Genomic DNA, 13,824 nt, shown 5'->3' on the forward strand with positions numbered 1-13,824 from the left:
CTGTATGAAAACCCTCTATTTTGATTTTGAAATTATAGTATAAATCTGCAAATTCTAGGATATTCTGCTTTAAATTATAAATATAAATACATCTAAGAAACCAAAAATCTTTTTCTGCAAAACTGCTATAAATATAATTTGAGAGCTGAAATAATTTTAGGTAAGATTAGAGTGTCTTTCAAAGTACCATAGTTATTCAACAATAATTTAACAATGAGAGAAAAAAGTTTGTAACTCCAACTCACAACTGGATCTGTGGGATGAAAAATATTTAGTAACCGGTTACATATGATTCTAGGCAAAATGTGGTCTTGACTTCCGCTGTTTCCTGGACGGATGCCACGTAATGCCAAAAAAACTGCTAGAGGGGATCCCATGCAGAAAAAATTTTCAACCTAAAAGAAAAAATAATTAATCCCAAATAAATCATGTTGGAAGGAAACAAAGAAAAATAATTTAATCCATCCTCTTTATTTTACAGATAAAGAAACTGAAACCCAGAGATAGATGATAAACAACTTGCTTGTGGTAACACAAAGATTTATTGGGAGAACTGGTACTAGAATCCAGGAGTACAGAACACTGTTCATTCTTTAAAAGTGCTGGTTTTAGGTAAGAAATTTACTGTGCACAGACTTTTCCAAAGAGATGATATTGTTTGAATTTGTTATCTCTCACTTTCAAATACAGCTATTTTTGAAAATAAAATTTAGTTTGAGAATAGAAACTAAATATGAATTTGACACAATAGAATCTTCAAGATATCTTGACCCTATTTACAAAATAAAAGAATATTAAAACTGAAATAAAATTCATCTTTTCAATTCAGAATGTACATGTTAAAAACCTATTATGTACTATGTACTGGTGCAAGAAATACAGAGATAAAAACAAAGAATTTATAAGCAACATAAAGAGAACAACACGTATAAAGATAAGTAAACATGAAAAAAATAAAATTATTTTTGTGGGGGAGAAGGAAGGACTATGAAATTCCTCTTTAAAGAATTAAGCTGTATTGATTTTAAGACAAAATAAGGAGGAATAGCAAAGATATGGAAATAAAGATGAAATGTCATATAGGAGAAAAGGAAATAAATGGACATATGAGACAGAGGAGGGAAAAGAGGGAAAGAAAATGAACATAAAGTAATCCAGTCAAGACACAGTGGATAGAGTATAAAAGAGCTTTAAATGCCAAACAGTTGTTAGTATTACTACTGAAGCTTTCTGAGCAGTAGAATGACATGTTAAAACTACTTTGAAAAATATAAACTCTGTAGAGGAATGAAAAACTTCTGAAGGCAGAGTGAACAATTAAGAGGCTATTTTAATAGTCAATAAGCATTTACTAAGCATCTACTGGATATCAGGCACTATGCATAACTCTGGGGATACAAAGAAAGGTAAAAGGGTCTCTGCTCTCAAGGAGCTCGCACAGGCTATGCATAAGCAACAATACAACAAGCAAGCTACATAAACAAAGAAGGCAATAAAATTAAGGAGAATTAGGAAAGGCTTCTCCATAGAAGAGTTGGTTTTGAATGTGATATGAAAGAAATCAAGAGGCAAAAATAAAAAAGGAGAGCATTCTAAGAATAGGAGATAGCCAATGAAAATGCATGAAGTTGAAAAATGGAGTTTTGTTTGAGGAGCAGCAAGGAGATCAGTGTCATTGGAACACTCAAGGTTATAAGGTATATAAAATGACTAGAAATGTGGGGGAAGAGTAGGAAGGGACAGGCTATGAAGGACTTTGATTGCCAAAGAAAATTTTATATATTTTAACTGGAGATGATAGGAAATCACTGGAGTTTAATGATCTTGGGGAGGAGTTAACATGGTCAGGCCTACTCCTTGGAAAGATCATTCTGCCAGTTGACTGGAAAAATGGAGAAAGACTTGTGACAAGAAACAAATCAGCAGGTTATTGTAATGGTCTGAGTGTGAGGAGATGAGGGCCTCTATCAAGATGACAGCAGAGTCAGAGGAGAAAGGGGACATATGTATGTGAAATTACAAACATAAAATTAACAGATATTAGCAACTCACTTAGAAGCAGGAGAGGATAAAGAATTAAGTATGACACACAGACTGCCAGCCAGGCTAGAAGGATTAAGGTTCTTTTAATAATAATGAGGAGATATGGAAGGGAAAAGTTTTAAATAGAGAGATAAGCTCAAATTTTGGACATGTTGAGTTCAAGATATTTATATCCAATAAATATAGAAATATAAGAAATGGAGCTTTAGTTACATGAAAGTACATGAAAAGAAGTGAAAACAGCTGATGATGGGAGTGATCTACCACAGAGGCTTGGCAGAATAAGATCAGCAATATAAGAACTCAAGAATCTCAAGAAAATAGGAGAATGTAGAGTGGGATTTATCATCAAGAGGCCATGATAGGAAAAGAAGAATGTAGTAAGTGCAGAAATGATGGTCTAGGAAAGAAATTACTGGGGTTGGTTGGGAAGAGAAGAGGGGTTGAAAGCCTGGAAGTCATAATGTACATAGAGAACAAAGTTTGGAGAGGTGGAATTAAAATAGACTGATCAGTTAAGGAGAATTTCAAAGTTCATGAACATGGACGTGGCATATTTACAAGTGATAGGAACATCTGGAAATGACAGGAAACTTTTGGAATTTAATGAGTTAGGGAGTAACATAGTCAGACATGCTCTTTAGAAATTACTTTGACATTTGAGATTAAAAAGACCATCTTTATGTTTTATTTTACAACATTATTAATATGGAAATAAGTTTTGCACAACTACACAAGTTAACTTATATCAAATTGTTTATCTTCTCAATGAGGGGATAGAGTGAGAAAGAAAGAGAATTGAAGTATTAAAAATTATTTTTACATTTTGGGGGGGGATTAATTGGGGGAAATTGAAGGAAAATAAAATACCAAACAAATTTTAAGAATCAGAAAAAAAAAAGAGCAAGACCATTTTTGTGTGTGGCTGAGGCAAGGTGGTCATGGGAATTGTGTAAGTTGAAGAAATGGGGGGTCAAGGCATTTGAGGGAATATCATTATGTATGTTGTAGTAACCTAGTATAAGGGTAGGAAATGGGGAATAAAAAAGATTGAACCAGACCTTTGAATTAACTGAGGAGTAAAGGGGAATGTCTTGGAAGTCAGCAGACAACAGCTACCAAATTCTGATTAGGAGGTAGCTATAGATTTAAGTGCCTAGCTAGGTGGTGCAGTAGATACAGCACTGGTTTGGAGTCTGGAAGACCTGAGTTCAAATGTGACTCAAACACTTAATAGCTATGACCATGGGCAAGTCACTTAGCCATGTCTGCCTCAGTTTCCTTATGTATAAAATAAGCTGGAGCAGGAAATAGCAATCCACTCCAGTATCTTTGCCAAAAAAATCCTATGCTGGGTTCACAAAGGATCAGGCACAACTGAAATGAAAGACATTAAGTAAGCAGATAAATTATTGAGTGCCACTGGTAGAGGGAGAACCTGCAAGTGGCATGGGGAACAAGGACTATTACAACTTTTCCATCTTAATTAGAGAAACGAGTAAAAGTACAACCAATGCTGAAAAGAATGGCTAGGATGACTGTCATAAGAGGGAATCAGGTTTCAGGGAGGGACAGAAAACATAGGGATTGGGAGAGGTAAAGATTTAAGCAAAAACTACTTTGTTTTCTATGGAGTAGGAATTCCAAAGATACAGTGGGAAAAGGAATGAGTAGCTTTGGAGGAGGATGGTAGGGGTGAGGTGAAAGGGAAAACTGTAGGGAGTGGGAAAAAGGGATAGGGTAAAAAGGGCTATAAAATGGTATATACCTTTTGACTTTGCAGTACCACTATTGAGTCTGTATCACAAGGAAATCATAAAGGAGAGAAAAGGACCCATATGTGCAAAAATTTTGTAGCAGTTCTTTTTGTGGTAGCAAAGAATTGGAAAATGAGCAGATGCCCATCAATTGGGGAATGCCTGGATAAGTTGTGTATATTAAGGTAATGGAATATTATTGTTCTACAAAAATTGATGAACAAACTGATTTTAAAAAGACTGGAAAGATTTCTATGAACTGAAGCTGAGCAAATCAAGCAGAACCAGGAATACATTGTACACAGTAACAGCAAGATTTTGTGATGATCAACTACGCAAGACTTGGTTCTTGTCATTGCTCCAAGGCAACCCCAATAGGCTTTGGAAAGAAAACACCAAATGCACCCAGAAAAAGAAATATGGAGATTGAATGTAAATCAACACCTACTATGTTCAATTCTTTTTTGTTTTTTCCTTTCTTGTGATTTTTTCCTTTTGTTTTGATTTATCTCTTCCAATATGATTCAAAAAGAATTATGTATTAAAAAGTTAATTCCAATAGACTTTGAACAGAAAATGCCATTTGCATCTAGAAAAAGAACTATAGAGATCGAGTGTAAATCAACACATGCTACATTCCCTTCTGTTTTGTTTTTTTTTCTTTCCCATGATATTTTCCTTTTGTTCTTATTTTTTTCTCTCAACATGATTCACAAAGAAATGCTTATTAAATAAATTAATTAAAAAAAATAAAAACAAGTTAATATGCACGTATAACCAGAAAAAAATAATTTTAAAAAAGGATAGGGCAATAGAGGGTGGAGAATTAGTTTGAATAATGACTATTTGAAAGGAGAAGAGTTCAGAACCACAAGGATGACTAGGGTACGATAGGGAAAGTTTGTTAGTCATAGAAAAAAAGTTTAAAGATATTGTATAGTCTTAGGTTGGAGTTTTCTATGGCCTTTAAGCAGTTCAAATGAAAGGACAAATTTTGGAAGATGAAAGAATAGTGTTGTTACTCTCTTTTGCCAAAGCAAGAAACGAGGCTGATGACTTGAAAAGGTCTTTTTTCTATTCCTTGGGAGTAAATAGTCTAGTGCTTGAAAGAATGGTGTTCTCTTCTCTTTCAGCAAGAAGCAGGAAACTTAGCCTAATGGAATGTGTCCTCTGCGCCATTACTCTAAAGGCAGGAAATTGGTAAAAGTTAAAATAGTATTTTTCTACTTGAGGAAGGCTGAAGACAGACTTGAGACCTAATGTTTTCTCCTCTTCTCAAAAAGAGAGGAATCTGGTGCTTGATGGAATGTGTAACCCTCTTTGGAGGCAGGAAATCTGGTGTGATAGAATGGTGCCTCCTCCCTTTACTCCACAGGTAAGAGACTGATGACTGATGGTATGAATCCTGGTGAGGAATGATTAGGATTTGAGGTAGTTCATTTTGAGTGGAGAAAACTGATAAAATTTTTAATAGTAGACTGGATAGGAAAAAGGAGATTATATAAAATATGATAGATTTAGAGATGGAAGAGACCTTAAAATAGGGGTGTTGGACTAACTACCCAACACCCCTATTTTATCGATAAACTGAAGTCCTAAGAGGGAAAGTGAATATCCTGATATTGCCTTGATAGTACCCACCAGATACAAGATTGAACCCAGATCTGTAAATAGTTTGGAGAAGAATGGATTGGAAATGAAACATGAGGTAATGAGAACATTTAGGAAGTTACTACAATAGTTCAAGCAAAAGGTGATAAGAGACTAAGGGAAATTCTATGTGAACAGAAAGGAAGGGTTGGATGTGAGATAGAATGTGGCAGTATTATCTTTCTCACAGAGAAATCACCCTACTCCTGTTACGCTTTGACAAAACCCAATCTTGGGCCTTCACTATATAAATACACTTCGATAATCATTTACTATCCTATTTATAATAGCTATTCAAAACTTTTTCATTCTTGTCAATATATTTCATACACAATCCCTATCCCCCCAACACCTCAGTTGAGGACTTCATCTTGTATTGCACTGATTAAAATTGAGGCCATTTTCTTCTCTTTTTTTTTTTTTTAATATATCTTCAAGAACCTTCCACTACTATCTCCTAAGATATACTAATATCTATTCCCCATTCTTTAAAAAAAAAATACTTTTGATCCAAACATCCCCATTATCTTCTCTTCTTCCTTTCTCAGTTAAACTCCTTGAAAAAGCCACCTAAAAGGGCTTAATTTCTGTATTTTTTTTTTCATTGCATTATTCAACTGAAACTGTTTCTCCTAAGTTACAAATGATTTCTTCATTGGTAAATGTAATGGCCATTTTTTTTCAATCCTCATTCTTCTTGCTTTCTCTGTAGTTAACATTATCTATCACCCTTTTCTCTCAGATATTCTTTCCTTAACTATGAAATCCAACAGTCTTTTCCTATTACTCACACTTTCTGATTTCTTTAAATTATCTGGTACTTCAGAACACCAGTCCCACATTAAGTGCCCATTCTAACTGGATATATCATAGACATCTTAAATTCAAATATTAAACAAAACTATCTCTCTTGTGAACATTTATGTAGAGAGAATCACCATCCTTTCAGTAACTCAGGTTTGAAACCTAGGTTTCCCATTCTGAATTCATTCAACATATCCAATAAACTGCCAAATCTTCCTAACTCTAACTGAAGGCAACTAGTCAAGCATTTCTATTAAAGTAAAATTATGTAGCAAAGGGCTAGCAATAGAAAAAAAAGATTTTCAAGGAATTCTTAATGGTGAAGATAACATGCAAATAACAGAAATACACACATTAACAATTAGAAATTAAACTCAGAGGAAAGAGGAAAAGGAGGAGAAGAGAAAGCCAACTTCTTTTTTCCAGAAGATAGGATTTTGGATTGAAGGTGAGTACAGAGCATTTTGGGTAGGGAATCTAGCCAATGAAAAGGCATGGAATCAGATGACTATGACAATTGAGAAAAAACAGAGATCAAGAAGAATGAAGACTGAGAAAAGGCCATTACATCTGGCAATGAAAATCAAGTTTTGAGGGAATAAATTGGTCAAATACAAGTACACAGACACTCACATTCTCTTCAGTCTTATACTGATCTCTGACCATAATTTTGAGTATATGGACCTTTACTGACAAGGTGATATCTGCTTTTTGGTATGCTGCCCACATTTGCCATAGCTTTCCTTCCAAGGAGCAAACATCTTTTTAATATCATGGTTGAAGTTGTTGCTTGCATAGATCTTAGAGCCCAAGAACATAAAATTCAACATTGCTTTCATTCCTTCTTCTATTGGCGAGGAAGTGACGGGAACAATTGCCAAGATATTAGGTGGGGTTTGCTTGCTTTCTTTCTTTTTTTAATGTTCAGCTTCAAGTCAACTTTTACACCATTTTCTTTTACTCTCATCAAGAAGCTACTAAATTCTTCACTTTCTGCCACCAGAGTGCATATATAATAAGCATATCTGAGATTGTTGATATTCCTCCTGACGAACTTAATTCCAGATCCTGATTTGTTTAGCCTGGTATTTTCCATACAAGTTGAATAATAAAGTGACTTATGCAGTCTTGCTGTACTCCTTTTCTGATCTTAAACCAATCAATTTTTTCATGTTTGGTTCTAACTATTGCTACTTGATCCACATATATAAGTTCCTAAGGAGACAAAATGATCCCATCTCTGAGGACTTGCTACATTTTATTGTGACCTACACAGTCAAAGGCTTTAATTCAGTTACTTATTTTACTTATTACTCTGGATACCTGAGCAAGATCTTAAGTGACTGCAGGGTACCACTGCATACCAACTTGCCTCTGGAGTCAGCTATTTGTAACCCATCTTACTGGATAGTCATTTTGCTTTCTTGGTCTTTTTATTTTGAGTGCTTTCTGTTCAATATTGCAAACTTCAGTCCATAGTTCTTTAGGCACTTAACCTACCAGATTCAATATCTTACTTCTACTCATCAATTCTATTTCTAATTCTATATTCCTAAGGGATGTTACCTAGGACCTATATGATCTGATGGTTTTTCCTACTTTTTAAAATTTAAGTCTGAATTTTGCAACAAGAAGCTTACAATCTGAACCATAATCAGTTCCATGTCTTGTTTTAACTGACTGTATGGTTTCTCCACCTTTGGCTACAAAGTATATAATCAATCTGATTTCTTTGTCAATCATCTGATGAAGTCCATGTATAAAGTCATTACCAACCATTTGAGTTGGTAAAAAAGTGTTTACTAGATCTGTAAGTTATTTGGTCAAAACTCTTATTAGTCTCCACTCTGCTTCATTTTGTACTCTAAGGCCAAACTTGCCTACAGTTTAAATTATCTTTTGATTTCCCACTTTAGCAGTACAATGATTATGACATCATTTTGGGGTTTGTTTGTTTGTTTTTTTTAACTGGAAGATGTAGATCTTCATAGAACTAATCAACTTTGGCCTCTCTGGTCAATCATGATTGGAGCATAGACTTGCATTATTATGATGGTGAATGATTTGCCTTAGATTTGAACAGATATTGTCATTTTTGAGATTTTATCCTAGTTACTATTTCTCTCATTCTTTTATTGACTATGAGGGCTACTCATTTCTTCTAATAGATTCTTACCTACATACTTCCTTTCTTCTAAGAGATTCTTGCCCAGGTTAGTATAAGTGGTAATCATCTGAATTAATTTCACCTGTTCTTGTCCATTTAACTCACTAACGCCCAAGTTATCCATCTTTCAATCTTTCTACATCCTGTTTGACCACAGCAGCTTATCTTGGTTTATAGATCTTACATCCAAAATTCCTATACAGTACTGATCTTTATACCATTGAACTTTCCTTTTGTCACCAAACACACCTGCAGCTGAGCTTCCTTTTGGCATTGGCCCAATCACTTCATTAGCATAGGCACTACTTCTAGTTGTACCTCTACTCTTCCTCAGTAGCATATTGAACACCTAATAAATTGGGAAATGGATGAATATGACATATTTTATATGATATATGAAAATTATGGAATATTAACATTTTTAAAGTATGAAGAAATGATTTCAGAAACACCTAGGAAAGCCTAGGTGAGAAAACTCACAGAGTAAAATATATAATTTTTCCTAAAATAGCTATGTTATAAAAACAATTTGGAAAGATAAGACGATGAAATAATCAATTCTAATTTCATATGAATGAAAAAACAAAAACAAAACAATGCACTATCTCATTATAAATGATAGATGAACATGAAAAATAAATACACTTTTTTTTTTAGTATGATTGAGGTGGAAATTTGTTTTGCTTTACTATATTTATATAATAAAAAGGTTTTGTATTTCTTTAAATTTTTCCTCCCAATGAGGACTTGATAATTGGAAAAAAAAATCAAATTTTAAGTTCTTCCTGAAGTAGAGGTAGCTGTTCTAAGAAGGAAGAAGTCATTTGTCTTCCAAATATGCTACAGTTGAGCTAAAGAAGTTATCTAGGAAGATAACTAGTAAGGCTCAGAAAAAGAAGAGAAATATAGTAGTTCATGATTCCTTGCTAAGGGATACTGAAAAAAAGAAGAGAAATATAGTAGTTCATGATTTCCTGCTAAGGGATAATTAGAGAAAAACAACAAAATAACAATGTTATCATTTATATAATATTTTAAAGTTTGCAAAGTACTTCACAGTATGTATTCTTTCATCTGTACAAATACCCTGGGAGGGAGGTGCAATTATTATCCCATTTTACAGATGAAACAAGTGAGACAGAGATTAAATGACTTAGCAGTGTCACACAACTAGTAATTAAGTATATGAGTTAGAATTTGAACTCAGGGCTTCTTGATTGCTGTTAACCTGAAAACAATGAGGGCATGTATCTAAGGCATAGGTGGCTAAGGGACACAATGGATAGAGTGCTGGGCCTGGAGTCAGGAAGACCTGAATTCAAATATGACCTCTATTTCTGATTAGCTAAGTATGTGACCCTGGGAAAGTTACTTAACCCTATTTGTCTCAATTTCTTCATCTGTAAAATGAACAGAAGGAAATGGCAAACCTCTCCAGTATCTCTGCCAAGAAAATCCCAAAGTCACAAAAAGTCAGATATGATTGAAAAGCAATTTTGATAACAACCATCTAAGAGACATTTCTAAATGAACAACAACTACCCAGTTTTGGTGATTTATATAAATACAAATGACATTTCCAAAAGAAAACTAAAAATCACTACCAACAATCGTAGTCCTTAGATAAAAAAGCAAAAAAATACAAGAGCTCATGTTGCGTTTTCTTTATTGTCAGTTGCCTTTGAAAGTAAAGGTTACAAAAGAAAAATTATTTTGGGAAGTATCTGAGAATGGATTTTGGATTTATGGATAATTTCTTACAATTAGAATTGACAGACTCTTACTCAAAGATGGAATTCACCGGACAAAAATGGTTAAGAATATATTTGCTAGGTACCTTACAAATCTAACCAAAAAAACCTTATGCTAAAAAAAAAGATGAGGGTAAAGATTGCCTGCCTATCCCCCAAGGCAAATTCTATAGGGAGTAGGCAGAAAGAAGAAATAGGAAAGCAGTTAAGGCAAAAGAAATACAAGGAGAAAAAGTTACCTATGGCATCAAATGTCATATGAAAACATGCAGAATTTAAGCAACAAAGAAAATGGAGGTCATAAAGTAAATTTGACCAAATCAGTATCACTGAGACTTGGTGAGAGGTGAAAAATCCTGATTTAATATAGACAGGATAAGCAAAAGAGAAAAAACAAAAGTGAAAAAAAGTGTGGGAAAATAGAAGGTAGAACTATATATTAAAAAGAGAATCATGAGAAAATTCTCAAAAATGATATTTGACAGAAGGCAAAAACAGAGAGAAACAAATGATTCTGTCATTGGAATATACTATAGACCACCTGGACTGAAAGAGAAGATAACTAAAGAATTTTAGGGAAAAGATTATATGCCTGGAAACATAAGAGCAAGTAAGGATGGAGATTTTCAATTATCCAGATATTTGTGGGAGTGTCTTCTGCCAAATCAAAGCAACCAGTGACTTAATTGATTATAATCATGTCATGTTTCATGCTTCCAAAGGAAGAGGAATTAATAATGGGAAATTCTATTTTGGATCTGATTCCTACTAATAGGAAGGAACTGTTTGCAAAAGGGAGAATGAAAGGAAGTTTGGAGGATTCAACTGTTCCATCCATTTGAGACAGAAATGAGAAGAAATTTGGGCACAGTCTGATTTGCAATTGAGATTTTTAGAATGCAGAAACTCCCAAGGAGTAAGAAGAAATACAGATACAATAAAATGTTTCAGAATAAATCAATCCAGGAGTGATGGGAGCTCCAGAATGAAATTTTGAAAGTATAATGGGAAAGAATTCCAGTGAAGAGGGAAAATGGGATGTTTGAAAAGACCAATGTGGATGCCTGGATGCAATTAATGAGATTTTTTTTTAAAAAAGGTATGTACAAAAGATGGAAGTAGGAACAAGTAACATGATTCCTGTAAAAAACATATGAAGAATGGTAAAGTACAGAATAAGCTGAAGCTGTCCAGAAAAGCTAAGAACAACAGAAAGTTTTTCTTTTTTAAAAAGTACTATATTGTATTGGTCAACTTGCCATCTGGGGGAGGGGGTGGAGAGAACGAGGGGAAAAATTAGAAAAAAGGTTTTGCAAAATTGTCAATGTTGAAAAATTACCCATGCATATATATCTTGTAAATAAAAAGCTACAATAATAATTTTTTTAAAAAAAGTACTATTATATTTCTCTGATCAATAGTGATTTGGAACACTTTCATATGAGTGGAAATAGTTTCAATTTCATCATCTAAAAATTGTCTGTTCATATCCTTTGACCATTTTTCAACTGAAGAATGGCTTGATTTCTTATAGTCAATTCTCTATATATTTTGGAAATTAGGCCTTTATTAGAATCTTTAATTTTAAAAATGTTTTCCCAATTTATTGCTTCCCTTCTTGTCTTGTTTGCATTAGTTTTGTTTGTACAAAGGCTTTTTAATTTGATATAATCAAATATTTTCTATTTCTACCAGTAATGGTCTCTAGTTCATCTTTGGTCACAAATTGCTTTCTCCTCCACAGGTCTGAGAGATAAACTACCCTATGTTCCTCTAATTTATTTATAATCTCGTTCTTTATGCCTAAACCATGGACCCATTTTGATCTTATCTTGGTATACGGTATTAAATGTGGGTCCATGGCTAATTTCCAGTTATCCCAGCAGTTTTTATCAAATAATGAATTCTTATCCCAAAAGTTAGGATCTTTGAGTTTGTCAAACACTAGATTGTTACACTTGACTATTCTGTCTTGTGAACCTAACCTATTCTACTGATCAACTAATCTATTTCTTAGCCAATACCAAATGGTTTTGGTGACTGCTGCTTTATAATATTGTTTTAGATCAGATACAGCTAGGCAACCTTCATTTGATTTTAGTTTCATTAATTCCCTTGAGATTCTCAATCTTTTGTTCTTCCATATGAATTTTGTTGTTATTTTTTCTAGATCATTAAAATATTTTCTTGGACGTCTCATCAGAGAAATGCAAATTAAGACAACTTTGAGATACCACTACACACCTGTCAGATTGGCTAAGATAACAGGAAAAAATAATGATGAATGTTGGAGGGGATTTGGGAAAACTGGGACACTGATGCATTGTTGGTGGAGTTGTGAACGAATCCAACCATTCTGGAGAGCAATCTGGAATTATGCCCAAAAAGTTATCAAACTGTGCATACCCTTTGATCCAGCAGTATTAGTACTGGGCTTATATTCCCAAAAAATACTAAAGAAGGGAAAGGGACCTGTATGTGCCAAAATGTTTGTGGTAGCCCTTTTTGTACTGGCTAGATACTGGAAACTGAATCCAACAGGATGAATACAGAGAGGCTTAGAGAGACTTACATGAACTGATGCTAAGTGAAATAAGCAGAACCAGGAGATCATTATATACTTCAACAATGATACTGTTTCAGGATGTATTCTGATGGAATCTAATCAGTTTTAATTGATCAATGATGAACAGAAGCAGCTACACCCAAAGAAAGAACACTGGGAAATGAATGTAAACTGTTTGCATTTTTTTTTTTCTTCCCGGGTTATTTTTACCTTCTGAATCCAATTCTTCCTGTGCAACAACAGAACTGTTTGGTTATGCACACATATATTGTATCTAGGATATACTGTGACATATTTAACATATATAGGACTGTTTGCCATCTGGGGGAGGGGGTGGAGGGAGGGGGGAGGAGGAAAATCAGAACAGAAGTGAGTGCAAGGGATAATGTTGTAATAAATTACCCTGGCATGGGTTCTGTCAATAAAAAGTTATAATTATTAAAAAAAAAAAAAAAAAAGGAAAAAAAAAGTACTATCATATTAAAAGAAGTTCAAAGAAAAGAAAGGAGCTTTAATGGAGAATGAATTTTACAGTGAAATGACAGATTAAAAGTGAGTTAATACTCAAGATAGTACATAATAAAGGAAGTTGTCCTTGATAAATTCAAGTCATCTGGTCCAGATGAGTTATACGTGTGTATTGTGGAGGGGAAAAAAAAACCAACCCAGCAGATATAATTGCTGACACTGGTCAGTGATATCAGTAATATTTATGGATAACTAGAAATGCCACAAAACTGGAAAACAGTGATGTTTCATTTTCAAAAAAAAAAAAAAAAAAAAAAAAAAAGAGAGAGAATTTTCCAGAAAAATTCTAGAATGAAATATTAATGACATAATTGGTAAATACCTAGAAAGAAAAGTTAAGATTACAAAGAACCACAGTATGAATTCATTAAGCCAGACCATGACAAACTAACTTTAGCTTTTTTTCTACGAGGATGAGGAAAATGCTGTGAATATAATTTACCTAGTTTTCTACTAAATTTCTGAAAATAAAGTATTTCTTATTATTCTTATAGAGACACTGAATAAATTTGGATTAGATACAATCAGATGGATTCAGAACTGGTTAGATGTCAGAGT

The 13,824-nt window shown here is 33.7% G+C and overlaps 1 protein-coding gene and 1 long non-coding RNA gene across 6 annotated transcripts in view; one reads left to right on the forward strand and one right to left on the reverse strand.

The window, feature by feature from the left end:
• Positions 1–13,824, forward strand: part of LOC127549712 (uncharacterized) — a 93,645-nt gene that overhangs the window by 33,726 nt on the left and 46,095 nt on the right. Inside the window, exon 2 of the long non-coding RNA XR_007950695.1 lies at positions 482–612. This is a non-coding gene — a long non-coding RNA (uncharacterized LOC127549712). The remainder of the gene's footprint in view (positions 1–481; positions 613–13,824) is intronic.
• DDHD1 (DDHD domain containing 1) overlaps positions 1–13,824 on the reverse strand; it is a 122,248-nt gene that overhangs the window by 17,457 nt on the left and 90,967 nt on the right. For 4 of the 5 annotated variants that reach the window (XM_051977963.1, XM_051977964.1, XM_051977965.1 and 1 more), the window contains one exon: positions 246–395. The exons of the other annotated variant lie outside the window; for it this stretch is intronic. In XM_051977963.1, coding sequence (XP_051833923.1) covers positions 246–395 — 150 coding nt within the window. The remainder of the gene's footprint in view (positions 1–245; positions 396–13,824) is intronic. 5 annotated transcript variants of the gene reach the window in all.

The sequence above is a fragment of the Antechinus flavipes genome, chromosome 2 (assembly GCF_016432865.1).
Source record: "Antechinus flavipes isolate AdamAnt ecotype Samford, QLD, Australia chromosome 2, AdamAnt_v2, whole genome shotgun sequence".
NCBI classification, from domain to species: Eukaryota; Metazoa; Chordata; class Mammalia; order Dasyuromorphia; family Dasyuridae; genus Antechinus; species Antechinus flavipes.